The sequence below is a fragment of the Heliangelus exortis genome, chromosome 1, assembly GCF_036169615.1.
Source record: "Heliangelus exortis chromosome 1, bHelExo1.hap1, whole genome shotgun sequence".
Lineage (NCBI taxonomy): Eukaryota > Metazoa > Chordata > Aves > Apodiformes > Trochilidae > Heliangelus > Heliangelus exortis.
The window spans coordinates 88,462,080-88,475,285 of record NC_092422.1 but is presented as its reverse complement, the minus strand read 5'-3'; the positions used below and the strand labels follow the sequence as shown (position 1 = coordinate 88,475,285).

At 41.8% G+C, this 13,206-nt stretch overlaps 1 protein-coding gene across 1 annotated transcript in view; it reads right to left on the bottom strand.

The window, feature by feature from the left end:
• Positions 1–13,206, bottom strand: part of DSCAM (DS cell adhesion molecule) — a 450,058-nt gene that overhangs the window by 167,062 nt on the left and 269,790 nt on the right. Inside the window, exons 5-8 of the mRNA XM_071752599.1 lie at positions 12,326–12,604; positions 9,748–10,023; positions 3,895–4,191; positions 2,808–3,083 (exon numbers count right to left, since the gene is read on the bottom strand). Of these exons, the coding sequence (XP_071608700.1) occupies positions 2,808–3,083; positions 3,895–4,191; positions 9,748–10,023; positions 12,326–12,604 (1,128 nt within the window). The remainder of the gene's footprint in view (positions 1–2,807; positions 3,084–3,894; positions 4,192–9,747; positions 10,024–12,325; positions 12,605–13,206) is intronic.

Genomic DNA, 13,206 nt, shown 5'->3' with positions numbered 1-13,206 from the left:
AAAATTCTGAGTCTGTGTCTCAGCTGCCACGTGCCAAAGTTCTCATGATCACCCAGGGGTGTTTTGAAAATGAATGTATTGTTTCTGAAAAACTTCTAAACCACAGAGATTATCAACTCAGAAAAGCTCATGAGGAAATCAATGATTATGTCTTTAGAACAAAACCTGGAGGAAACCAAACACCAAGTAACAGCTCATTAGTTATCCTTTATTCTGAATCCCCCTGTAGATGACTGGTTTAAGCTCACGCAGGAAGTTTTTAGCAGAAATGAGAACAAACCAAAGGACCTATGATGTTGAAGACAGGTAATAATTCTCCTTGTTTCTCTGAAGAACAAATAAGAAGACTGTTGGCAAAAGAAGCTGAGATATAAAGAATAAGATAGGCACTGATTTAATCCTTCTTAAAATGTCATATATCAGAGCACTTTAAACCTCTACTATGCAATCTGGGTCATACTTTGTATTTTTCTGAATCAAATGTAAGTGCTTGAAAGCTCATCACATTAACTTTAGAATCTATAAAATGAAAAGACAGCAAAAAATATCTCGAAGCAATGGGGTGCTTTTGACTCTCTGATAATATGTTAGATAAAATTATTATGCGGAAAAAACCTATACCTAGGCATCTGAAAAAAACAGCAAAACAAAAACAAAACAAAAACCAAACATTGTGGCAACTTTGACCTACAGCTACAATAGCAGAACCTTGAAAATTTTTCAGGTTTGACATACAAAGCTCACCTTCTGACATTTTGGGCTTAGCATATGAGGACAGGATATTGACCTTTTTTTTAAATAATAATGTCCTGTCAAGGCCAAGGCATGCTGAAGTACCTAGGGTACTTTGCAGCCAACCTGGGCTTTGCAGATTGATAGGTGTGAGCTGACAAGTCTGCTTTGCACGTGCCATGGATCCCCTGTGACACTGCAACTCACCCTGCACAGGCGGAGCAAATGCAGGATGAGGCTGTAGCACAGGTGGAGGGCAGCTCAGCCATTGGCACTCTACAAATGTGCCATGTGTCTATCTAAGTTATCCAGAGTACATGCAGTCACTGTTTGAGATTTCTGACCAGCCTATGGTCAGAATGGTTTGCTGAATATCCAGACATACACTAGAACGCCTCCAAGGAAGTCAAATAATTGATAAAAGCTGCAGTTCAGTCAAAATTGATAGAGCTGCAATCTGCTTTCTAGGGGAGGAACTGTCAAGCTTAAAATTGTAATGGAAGAAAAAATAGTATTGAACCTGAGGTGTCAGCTAGCATGACTTAAACACTCCAGCTGTAAGGACGGACTGCTGGATTTTTTTTTTTCTGGCTACATAAATTTTGATAGTCATTTGAAGGACGGCATCATTTAAGAGGCAGCATTGCCCGTCAGACTGACCATGGAGGACTGTTGGTGCAGGAGCAACACAATTACTGATTTGGTGCTGAGTTCTTAAACTGTTTCACTAGACCTGACATATTATTGCAGTGTCAATCAATGTACCACATACATGAAAAGAATTGGTGAAATTAGCTTAAATTATCTTTCTACGCTGTGGCTTCTGTGACCAGTCCCACTGATGGTCTCAGGTGTATGAGATGTCATGCCTTTCAGAATCCCAGTTGCTAGTGGATTAAAGCTAATCATCCTAGCATCTTGAAATAATTAGCAATTACATCACTCCAGACAAGGAAAAAAAACAAAAACAAAAACAAAAACAAAAACAAAAACAAAAACAAAAACAAAAACAAAAACAAAAACAAAAACAAAAAAAAACAAAAAAAAAAACCACAAAAAACAAACAAACAAAAAAAAAAAACAAACAAAAAAACACCAAAAAAACCCCCAAAAAACCCCCCAAAAAACCCAAAAAAAAAAAACCACAAAAAACCCACAAAATACCTTAAGTGTTCTCCTCTGTGTTTTATCTGAGAACAGATACAAAAATCAGCCTTCCTCCCCTCCTTTCTCTCTTGTCCCTCCAAAAAAAAATCTAGGGAAGCTTCCTAAGAACTTCAAGAATAGAGAAAATATACCTCAATTCTTACTACAGGTTCACATGAAGCACACTAGTTGGTGACCCCACTGCTTAAACCTAGGAACTACTGCAATCAGGTTTTCTGTCTTTTGTGTCCTTGTGAATAGGTCTGAATGTTGCCAATATCAGAATAGTCAGAATACAACGCTAAAAATTTCCTGTTCTCATCTATTGCTGAAGTTTTTCAGGTCCATCTGAACATCTTGATTTGGGACTACTTGATTCAAGCTTCCTATTAGAATTTAAAGTCACATTTATTTACAGTGGTAACTTTCTAAGCATCAAGGAAACTCAGAAAAGCACACTGAGTAAGAGTAAAGTATGGTTAATGCTTTTAATTCCTGTCTCTGCTTATTGGCAGAAACACATATATCAAAATTCTCAGCTTATTTTTTATATGCTGGAAACTCAGTGGCTAGTGAAAATGTGAATGTTATCATTCAGCAGGGAAATGGTTACCAGCAAGACTTAGGTGACAGAACCTTAATTTACTATCTTGTGGTTGGGAAAACTCTTCATAGAATGCTTGTTTTTGCAAAGCTTCCACTTATAAAGCAATACTTTCCTAGTTGAATGAAGGAGGTTAAAAGTCAAGAGAGAACAAGACACAGTGACTGATTAGCATCTATGTCATCATTAAAAATAAACACAAACCTGGATTAACCTCCTTAAGCACTCATTATCTATCTGCCAGCACAATCCCATGTGTGCAATTCTGTGTCTCTATAAAAGGCACAGCCTTTAGCTTGTCTCTAGTTCTCTGAGCTGGCCTCACCTTTTACCGTCACGTGCACACTCTGGCTGGTGGACAGCTGGGGTTGAACGAGGACATTGCATGTGTATTCACCCTCATCTACTTCCTTCTGCACATCTGAAAGCTTCAGTGTTCCATTGTTCTCAAATGCCACTTGACGATGGTTGAATGGCAGCAGGTTGGAGTTCTTGTACCACTTGATGGAGTAATAGGGGTACCCGATGACACGGCAGTGGATGTAGGTGTCCCGCCCAGCTATTGCTGTGATGTTCTTCATGGGCCGAATGCTTGCTGGCCCTGGAAAGGTAAAAAGAAACTCCTGAAAACAATTTAAAGGCACGATTTCTTGAGGAAACATGATTATATTTTTTCTGAATATGCAAATGTTAAGGACATTTACACATGCAGCTTGTATACTTCTTAGCATTTGACAGTTTTTGCTTTTAAGAGTTACTTAAGCAGTTTCTCTAATCTGTATATGCTCTAGTTTTTCCTTACCCTGAAGCATACATACTAATTATGTGGGGGTATATGTTTGCATTATCTGACACTTGCCTGATAAAATCTTTTCTGCATTACAAATTGAGAGGCTGAAGATGATTTAATTAATGTGAAATACTAAAATTGATACAAAGCTAGAATCCTGCTACACATGAGAACACTGACAAAGTCGCACCTTTTTTGAAGTATATAAAGTATAATTCCATGAGGATGGGTATTATGCCGTGTAGAGCTAGAAATGCAAGCTTAAGTACTGTATACACGAATAATTACAATGAAAGCTGGACAAGTAATGGAAGAAAGAAAAAGTAAAAAATCCATGCACAGCAGGACCCAACTAAAGAAACCATGAACTGACAGAGATGAGGTTAGGAAAAATAGACTATAGAACACAAGCCAGAGGGTTCTTCCAACATTTAACCATACCATATACTTTCTAGATAGGGCTGGAGAGGCAAGGTGGGAAAAGAGAGGGGGGAAAGAAAAGGAGAGGAAAAACAGTAAGCTGGTTTTGGCATTCCAAGACTAATTTCATCACATGCAACAATCTTCTTCTCCACTACAATGAGTTATGTGTGCTTTTTTGAGGAGCTGATTTGACAAGCACCTCTTACGTTTATTCGAGCCTGGTACAGGACGACTCCAGCAGAGTTGTTGGCAGTACAGCGATAAACTCCCCCATCTTGGACCTGAGTGTTAGAGACATTCAGGTAACTGACCACATTCCCTTCGGATGTGATCATCTGGCTGATACGATGACTGCTGTCCTTGACAATGGGGTCTTCGTCCAGTGTCCAGGTGATGGTAGGCAAAGGAGTCCCCTTCACGTTGCACACAAGGGAGACTGGCTCTCCTGGGCTCACCACTTTCTCACTGAAGGCAGAAATTATTTTGGGAGTTCCATCTGCCAAGGGAAAGAAAAGCAGGAGAATAGTACATGGTGTAAAAAATGTTCCCTCTGTCCTGAAGCCTATCTACCACGACTCAGGGTCTTTTTTAGAAGAAATGCAAGCAATTGGGTGCCAGGATGGAACTGATTATTGAGAGAGGGAAAAGAAATTTTGGTAGTAAAGTACTTTGCTTACTCCGTTTGCTTACTCTCTTTCATCTGAGAAACCTGGTACTGACTCTGGAGAAGAAAAAGCACTTTAATAGATGGGCCAGGACCATTCATACCTATATGAACTGCCAGGTTCTTGCACAATAGTGTTAAAGCCATGCACAGTTTATCAGAAAGACATACAGCAAAACCTCAACACATACAGCAAAACCTCAACACATTTGGAATTTTTCTTCTCCTGGTAGATTTCAGCTCCTTGGAAAGCTAAGGATGAATGCTCTTGGCAAGAGCCAGGCTTAACTTGCATGGGCTAATTTCACACAGCTGTTCCAATGCAGGTTAGTCCTGATCCACAATACCCCACTTCTAAGCCATCTGGAAGACAGCTTAATGGAACAGGTCATAAGGGAGCCAACTCAGAAGAATGCCCAGCTTGATCTGCTGCTCATCAACAGTGAGGATCTTGGGAGTGAAGTGGTGATCAGAGATCATCTCAGCCACAGTGACCATGAAGGAATTGAGTTAAAAATCTCTGTTGACAAGAGGAAAACTGCCAGCAAAACCTCAGCACTGGACATGAAGAGAGCAGTATTCAGTTTGCTCAGGGAGATTCTAGGCCAAGTCCCCTGGGAAAATATTTTTGCAGGTGCTGGAGTTCATGAGTGCTGGTCACTCTTTAAACATCACCTCTTAAGAGGTACAGGCACAGAAACAGTCAATCCCTTGTCACAAGTCAAGCAGAAGAGGTAGAAGACCAGCTTGGCTGAAAAAGGATCTGCTCCTACAAATCAGACAAAAAAAGGAAGGTGTATGCCCAGTGGACGCTAGATCAGGTGACCTGGGAAGAATATAGAGATGCTGCTAAATACTGTAGGGAGAAAATTTGAGCAGCCAAAGCTCAACTGGTGCTGACGTTGGCCAGAACTGTGGGGGACAATAAAAAATATTTTTCAAATACATTAACGGCAAAAGTCAGTGTAAACACAGCATCAGTCCCTTACAGGATAAGGAGGGTCACCTCACCAGTAGGGATATAGACAAAGCAGAGGTATTTAATGCATTCTTTGCCTCTGTCTTCAATGCTGATTAAGGATCAAGGAGGCGTCAATGCCTAGACCTGGAGGACCATGACTGCAAGGAAGATCAGCCCTTAGTTGACCCTGAACTTGTACGGGATCTGCTGCTACAGTTAGATCCCTGCAAGTCCATGGGGCCTGATGGCATTCATACAAGAATCCTCAAGGAGCTGGCTGAGGTAACCATGAGGCATCTCTAAATTATTTTTGGAGGTCCTGGCAATCTGGAGAGATCCCAGTTGGCTGGAAGCTGGCCAGTGTTGTACCAATATTCAAGAAAGTCAAGAAGGAGAACCCTGGAAACTACAGGCCAGTCAGTCTAACTTCAGTGCCTGGTAAAATTATGGGAAAGATTACTCTGAGAGATACTGAAAAACATCTGGAAGCCAATGGAATCATTGGCCACAGCCAGCACGTCTTCACAAGGAGGAAGTCCTGCCTGTCAAACTTGATTTCCTCTTATGACAGGGTAACCCTCCTAGCTGATCAAGAGAAGCCAGTGGATATAGTATTACTGGATCTCAGGAAAGCTTTTGATACTGTCTCTCATAGTGTCCCCCTGTATAAAATGTCCAGCATACAGCTGGACAACCATGCAAAACGATGGCTGAGCAACTGGCTCACAGGTCAAGCACGAAGAATGATAGTGAATGGGGTAAGATCAGGCTGGTAACTGGTCACTAGTGGGGTCCTGCAGGGGTCCCTTGGCCCAGTCCTCTTCAACATCTTTATCAATGATTGGATGCAGGATTGGAAGGAATTTTAAGCAAGTTTGCAGATGATACTAAATTGGGAAGAGCAATCAACTCCCTCAGGGGCAGGCAGGCCCTGCAGAGAGACCTCAGCAGGTTAGAGAGATGGGCAATCACCAACCACATGAAGTTTAACAAGGCAAGTGCTGAGTTCTTCTCTTAGGATGGGGCAACCCTGGTGGCAAGTACAGCCTGGGGGATGAGTGGCTGGAGAGTAGCAAGGCAGAGAGGGACCTGGGGGTCCTAGTTGGTGGCAGACTGAACGTGAGCCTGCAGTGTGCCCTGGCAGCCAGAGGATCCAACCGTGTCTTGGGGTGCATTAAAAACAGCATCACCAGGCAGTCAAGGGAGGGGATTGTCCCACTCTGCTCTGCGCTGGTACAGCCTCACCTTGAGTGCTGTGTGCAGTTCTGGGCACTGCAGTATAAAGATGTCAAGCTTTGGAAGAGTGTCCAAAAGAGAGCAACAAGGATTGTGAGGGGTCTGGAAAGAATGATTTATGAGGGGCGGCTGAGGTCACTGGGATTGTTCAGTTTGGAGAAAAGGAGGCTGAGGGTGAACTCATAGCAGTCTATGGCTTTCTCATGAAGGGCAGAGATGGGACTGGTAGTGGTTTCTTCATTCCTGTTACTGAAGACAGGACTCAGGGAAATGGTGGGAAGTTGAATCAGGTTTAGTTTACATATAAGGAAAAGATTTTTCACCCATAGGGCAGCTGAGCAGTGGAACAGGCTCCCCAGGGAAGTGGTCACAGCACCAAGCCTGCCTGAGTTCAAGAAGCATTTGGATGATGCTCTCAGGCATGTGGTGTGATTCTGGGTGTGCTCTACACAGGGACAGGAGTTGGACTTGTTATCCTGATGAGCCCTTCCAACTCAGCATATTCTATGATTCTATGATTAGGTTTTTCTGAATATAGATTGCCAGTAACAGTTTCTTTCTGTGGTCATTTTGTTCTATGGATAAATATTCCTCTGAAATGGAAGCATTCAAATGCTTTGTCTTGAGATCTGTGTTACCATTTATTCAGCCTCTACCAGGCAAGGGAATAAAGAGAATGGACGGAGACAGAAACTTTGAAATTTTAAGTAGGGAGCAGTTTTAAACAACCAGCTAACCTGAGAGTTCATTGGGGTAACATTTAGGAGTGCTGACACTCTGCTATTAGCTAGGAAGTTCTTTATGAGATCATGCATGCATTATTATTCTCCTTTGAAAATCAAACTGTCAAAGCTGTATTTAGAAGAAATTTCAGTGTAATTGGGAGCAAAAGGCCACACAGTAAGTTCAGTATGCAGAACACAGGAAGCAATCCAGTCCAAAGTGTGGGCAACAGTGCAGTAGGCTACTGTCTGATTTTAAAGAGCCAAGGAGCATGCAACCTATCTTCAGTACTCTTACAGTATTAATGCCTGCAAGGAACAAAGAAAAAGGCACTTCATTACCTAAAAGAGGAGCCAAAGACACTTGAAAACACATTGCATGCAAAACCCTTTAAAGACAATTCCTTTCAGTGTTGCACAGGACAGAGAGTATTAGGACCAAGTTCCCAGACCTGTGAGATGCGCTATTTGTTTGCACACACAATACACTACCTTTTCACAAACACTCTGCTATGTGTTACCTGTATTGAGTAACACAGGTTCAAGGAGGCTTGAACCATGATGACTCCCCTGGAATTCATACTGCTTTCATTGCAGTTTCAGTGCAAACTCACCTAGGAAACTGAGAGAACTGGCATGATGTATGCCAGACTCTGCTCAAAACATGCTGAACCACAGCAGCATTAAAACCAGGGCTGCAAAATTCCCCTGTTTGAGCCACAGTTAAAATATAAGGCACTGCCACTCTCAGGCTGCTGAAAGACCTCAGAATATTGAAGAAGCATTCAATTTGATTTAATTTTACGATTTTCTCCTCCTCTCTCCCTTTCATTTTGGTTGTGTGGCAGAGTTCTAATTTATTTATTTATTTTCATCTCTGACTCTTCCTTTGCTTTGCTGTATATTAGATACTGTCATCCCTCAGAAAAAAAAAAAACAATAGCAACAATAAAAAAGGGTTATTTTTATCCTGAAAGTAAGCTGACACAGGACCAATAAATCTGTGAGTGTGCACACTGTGTACCTCTGCCACCCCTCCTTCTCTTTTTTTTTTTATTCCACTGACAGGCTTTTTTTGCCAATGAAAGTAGACATTATTTTTCCAGTGAGACCTGAGTGTCTTTGAAATCTTTCCTGCTGTTGCTCTCTGATAACCTGCACTCTCTTGACATCATGATAGATTATCAATATGCTCTTTAGGCTTTCTTAGTCACAGGAGATGGTTGCCGAGGTAACTCAGAACAGGCAGGTAATCTCTTTTTCTATAAAGACTCTAAAAATAGTGTCCATGCCATGAATGCACTACAGCCTCACTAGTGAACTGGCTCTGTACAACCTGATTACTTTCCTCACTTGATTATCATGTGGAACATGATGTCAGTTACTTAAGATGATGCCCAACCAGAAAAGCCATGCCCAGAAGAAGTCTTTTGGAGTTGAATAGGGACCTATTCTCTTATGTCCTCCTGAAAGCTAACGTCAAATATCAACGCTCCCACCTCCACCCAGCCCTATTTAAAGGAAAAACAAACAAACAAACAAACAAAAAATAAAACAAGACTGGAAGGACTGTTCAGGAGGGATTTTTGTTTTCAAATCCATTCAGGCTGGGGACAGAGTGGCTGAGAGCAGCCAGGCAGAGATGGACCTGGGAGTCTGGATTGATAGGAAGCTGAACATGAGCCAGCAGTGTGCCCAGGTGGCCAAGAAGGCCAATGGCATCCTGGCCTGTATCAGGAACAGCGTGACCAGCAGGTCCAAGGAAGTGATTCTGCCCCTGTACTCAGCACTGGTGAGGCCACACCTCGAGTACTGTGTCCAGTTCTGGGCCCCTCAGTTCAGGAAGGAGATTGAGGTGCTGGAGCAGGTCCAAAGGAGGGCAACCAGGCTGGTGAAGGGACTCCAGCACAGATCCTATGAGGAGAGGCTGAGGGAGCTGGGGGTGTTCAGCCTGGAGAAGAGGAGGCTCAGGGGAGACCTCATCACTCTCTACAACTCCCTGAAAGGAGGGTGTAGCCAGGGGGGGGGGGGGGTCGGTCTCTTCTCCCAGGCACCTCTCAGCAAGACAAGAGGGCACGGTCTCAAGTTGTGCCAGGGGAGGTTTAGGTTGGACATTAGAAAGAATTTCTTTACTGAGAGGGTGATCAGGCATTGGAATGGGCTGCCCAGGGAAGTGGTGGATTCTCTCTCCCTGGAGATATTTAAAAATAGAGACTGAATGTGGCACTCAGTGCCATGGACTGGTAACTGCAGCGGTAGTGGATCAAGGGTTGGACTTGATGATCTCTGAGGTCCCTTCCAACTCAGCCAATTCTATGATTCTATGATTCTATGATTCTATGATTAGTTTTGCTCAGAGTATGGCACAATAAACACCACTGACAGTTGGGTCCCTCAATTTATGAAAGTGATACTGAAGAGGACATGTCTCTTATGGAAACCAGAATTGCTAATTAGGTAGTGACTGACCTTCTAGTACCACCTGAACATAGTCTTGAGCAGACATCTTGTCCTTGCGCACAAAGCACTGGTAAGCTCCACCATCACTCTTGGCCATGCCATCCATAATGAGGTTCTCCCGGTTGATGCCAGTGATCCGAACGTTGTTACCAGGGTTGATGATTTCACCATTACGATACCAGGAGAGCTCCTGGTCCTCAGTTCCCGTTACGCTGCAGGACAAGGACACTTGACTACCAACACTGCTTTTTACTTTCCGTGGGCTAATCGTGGCTTTTAGTGGCTCTGAAGATTTAAATCAAAATAAAGGAGAGGGAAAGGGAAATAAAGAACATTAAGTATGCGTGTGCATTTATGTGCAAACAACACATTAATTCTCAGTTAAGGAGAACAATAAAAATCACAGCCATGCGTACCCTTCTGAAAAAAAAAAACAAAAACCAAACACAAACAGAGGAGTGTGTGCTAAACAAACATCCAATATCCATGATATCTATAGGGATGATCTACTTAATGTGATATAATCCTCTGGATCATGCCTAAATGAACAGTAGGAGCAGATCTACTGAGCTAAACCATTGGTGCTGAGGGCCCACACGTGTTTTGAGAGGGTAGGATATTACTTCATATTTGTGTGGACATTTGAACTGGTGAAAAAGGTGCATTCCTGAGGCTCATCTTCTGATTTATTTTCCTGCAAAATGAAGGCAGTTTGCATGTTCCAAAACCTCTCCCTAGTGTAAACACTGTAAATATAAGCAATGGAGAGATTAACTTTTAGGAGTGGAAGACCCACACTAGAATGTTAACAGAGATGCATGCACAGACAAATTTAAGATCTGTCCATGTGTGCTTCTGTGTGGGGGCAGACTACATTTTCTTCAAAATAGGAATACTACAGTATTTTTAAATCAGTCTTAAAAACATAGTGTCTAGGTAATGCAAGTTCTCTATTGTAAAAGAAAAAAAAAAAACCAACCAAACAAAACCAAACCCCCCAAAACAAAACAAAAAAACCCAAAAAATCCCAGTCCTGAAAAAAGTCATAAACACAAATGCAAGGATAATAAAATTTATCCTGCCATGTAACAGTTAACAGCACTCCTGAAGACAATCTCATCTCATGCTTTGCATATTTTCATTTGACTTCCTAGTAAAGAAGGACTATCAGCAGCAATGCCATTTCTGATACTAAATACATACCAACTTACTTGGTTTTTTACCAGCTTGCATATATGCATACACATGCACATACACACATGCTTGTACACAAAAATTTCTGCAACTCATTCACTTTACAGAACATTGTCTAACACAAATCAGGAATAAATCTTTAGTGGTCCATTGGGAGCAGAGGCCTGGAAAAAATTCTGGATTACAGACACATATGTAACAAAGCTTTCTTGTATAATGGTGCAGATAACAGTTAATCTGTGCTTATACACATTACAAGTCACTGAACATCATATTTCCTATCCAAAAGACCTCAAATGTTCAAAACTGTCGACAGCCTGTTAAACAAAACAGACTCATTCAAGTGAACCACAACCATCTCAGAGCCATACTGACTCAAGAAAGTGAACCACATCTTCCATTGCAGAGGAGGGTAAAACACCTTTGCCCAGTTGTTGTTTCCTGCCAAAATGATGCAGAAAATACCTACTGGCAGTTTGAGAACTGAGTCCAGAAGTAAAATGTATCACCAGGCACTGGGGATACTTTCAGTATCATTAGTGGTACCATTGCATTATGTTTCAGACTGGACTTCATATTGTACAGTGCAGATTGAATTCAACTTATTTTTATGAATAGATTTAGAAGCAAAGATACTTTGTTACAAGTCATGGATTACTGATCTTTGAGCTTGATTTTATTTTGCCCAAACACATTATGCATAATTATTTGTGAAAAAATAGTTGGGTCCTGAACGGTTCACAAACTCCTCTCTTTTCAGTTTGCTAGTAATGCTGTATAGGTTGGAAACACAGTTCATGAAGCATTATTGCTATTCCGGAAAAACCAAACCAAACCAAACCAAACCAAACCAAACCAAACCAACAAAAAAACAAACCAAAACAAAAACAAACAAAAAAACCCCAAAACCATATATATACATATATTAACAATATAATAATAACACTTCTCCAGAACCGTGTTCCTAAGTAATAATTATCATCAAAGAATTTGTGAAACACTCAGAATATTCACACATGAATACTCAGCTGAGGGGGGCTATGAGTATTCAATATTACTGAACAGCATGAATCATGGCAGTGAGAGTTTGTCAGCTTTATTCATGAGAAAATTTGCAATTCCTTTTTAAACATCCAATTCAAGCTTCTAAATTACATATCCTCCAAGTGATAAATTATGTAGCTGCATTATAAATTGCATCTATTTGCACTTCTGATCACTCTGTTGTCCAATGACCTCATCTCCCCAGAGCCTACATTCTACTGCTCCACAGCTCGGAGAAGTTTAAGCATCGCTAAGGCCAAGTTACAAAACAGCAGAGGGCACAGCAAGATACAGCAACACCCACCCAGGCAAGCAGTGGCCCAAGAGCTTAACTAAGTCCAGGACTTACGTTTTACATAGAGTCTCCCAACCATCTCGGCAGTCCCGTAGTTGTTCCACACCTCACAGACATAGCTGCCTGAGTCTGAGGGACGCGTGTTCTCGATCAGCAGACCCGTAACAGTCTGCCGAAACCTGCTGTCCAGCTCCCAGGGAACGTTGTCCTTCAGCCAGCGATACTTCGGTGCAGGATGCCCTGATGCTTTGCAAGGCAGCTCCACTTGCTCTCCTGCCATGGCTTTTTGGTGGTCAAACCCATCTAGAATAGATGGAGCTGAATTTGTTGGATCTGAAAGAACGAGCAGCATTTTTTCAGTGGGAGCATTAAAATTCTTTTGTTCACTAAGCTAGATGTCAATATTTTCCCCCCACATTTTCTGACTCATGGGTGTGTATTCTACATACTGCAGTTTGCTACTGTGACCCACTCATGAGTTTGCAATGTCTCAGTAGCAGTGGCTGGGATCCAGGAACATGTGCTAGGGAAGCACCTCATGACTACTTGGAAATCCTCTCACTGGATTTTTTCCCAGGTGGCAACCATCTTTCTGGCCATCCTTCATGTCCCCCCTGTCAGAGGAATGGAGAACCAGAAATGTGTTGCCTTAACAATTATTACTCTTATCCCTGCACTATTCAACTAGAATGAAGCAAGCATGTTCTCCATCCTTCTCAGTAGTCTGGAGGATATGATATTAAAGAGCATTTTAGTCTCTTGTATTAAAATGAAATGGGAAAAATCACAGGAATTTCTATCTTCAATCTGACAGACGAGTCTTCTTCTCTAGAAAAAGAAGTTAATATGACAAGGACAGTGTACAACTTAATGATCCAAATTCCTGTGCTCAACTTCCAGACAAAAGCAGCTCTCAGACCAATGTGCTCGTGTAG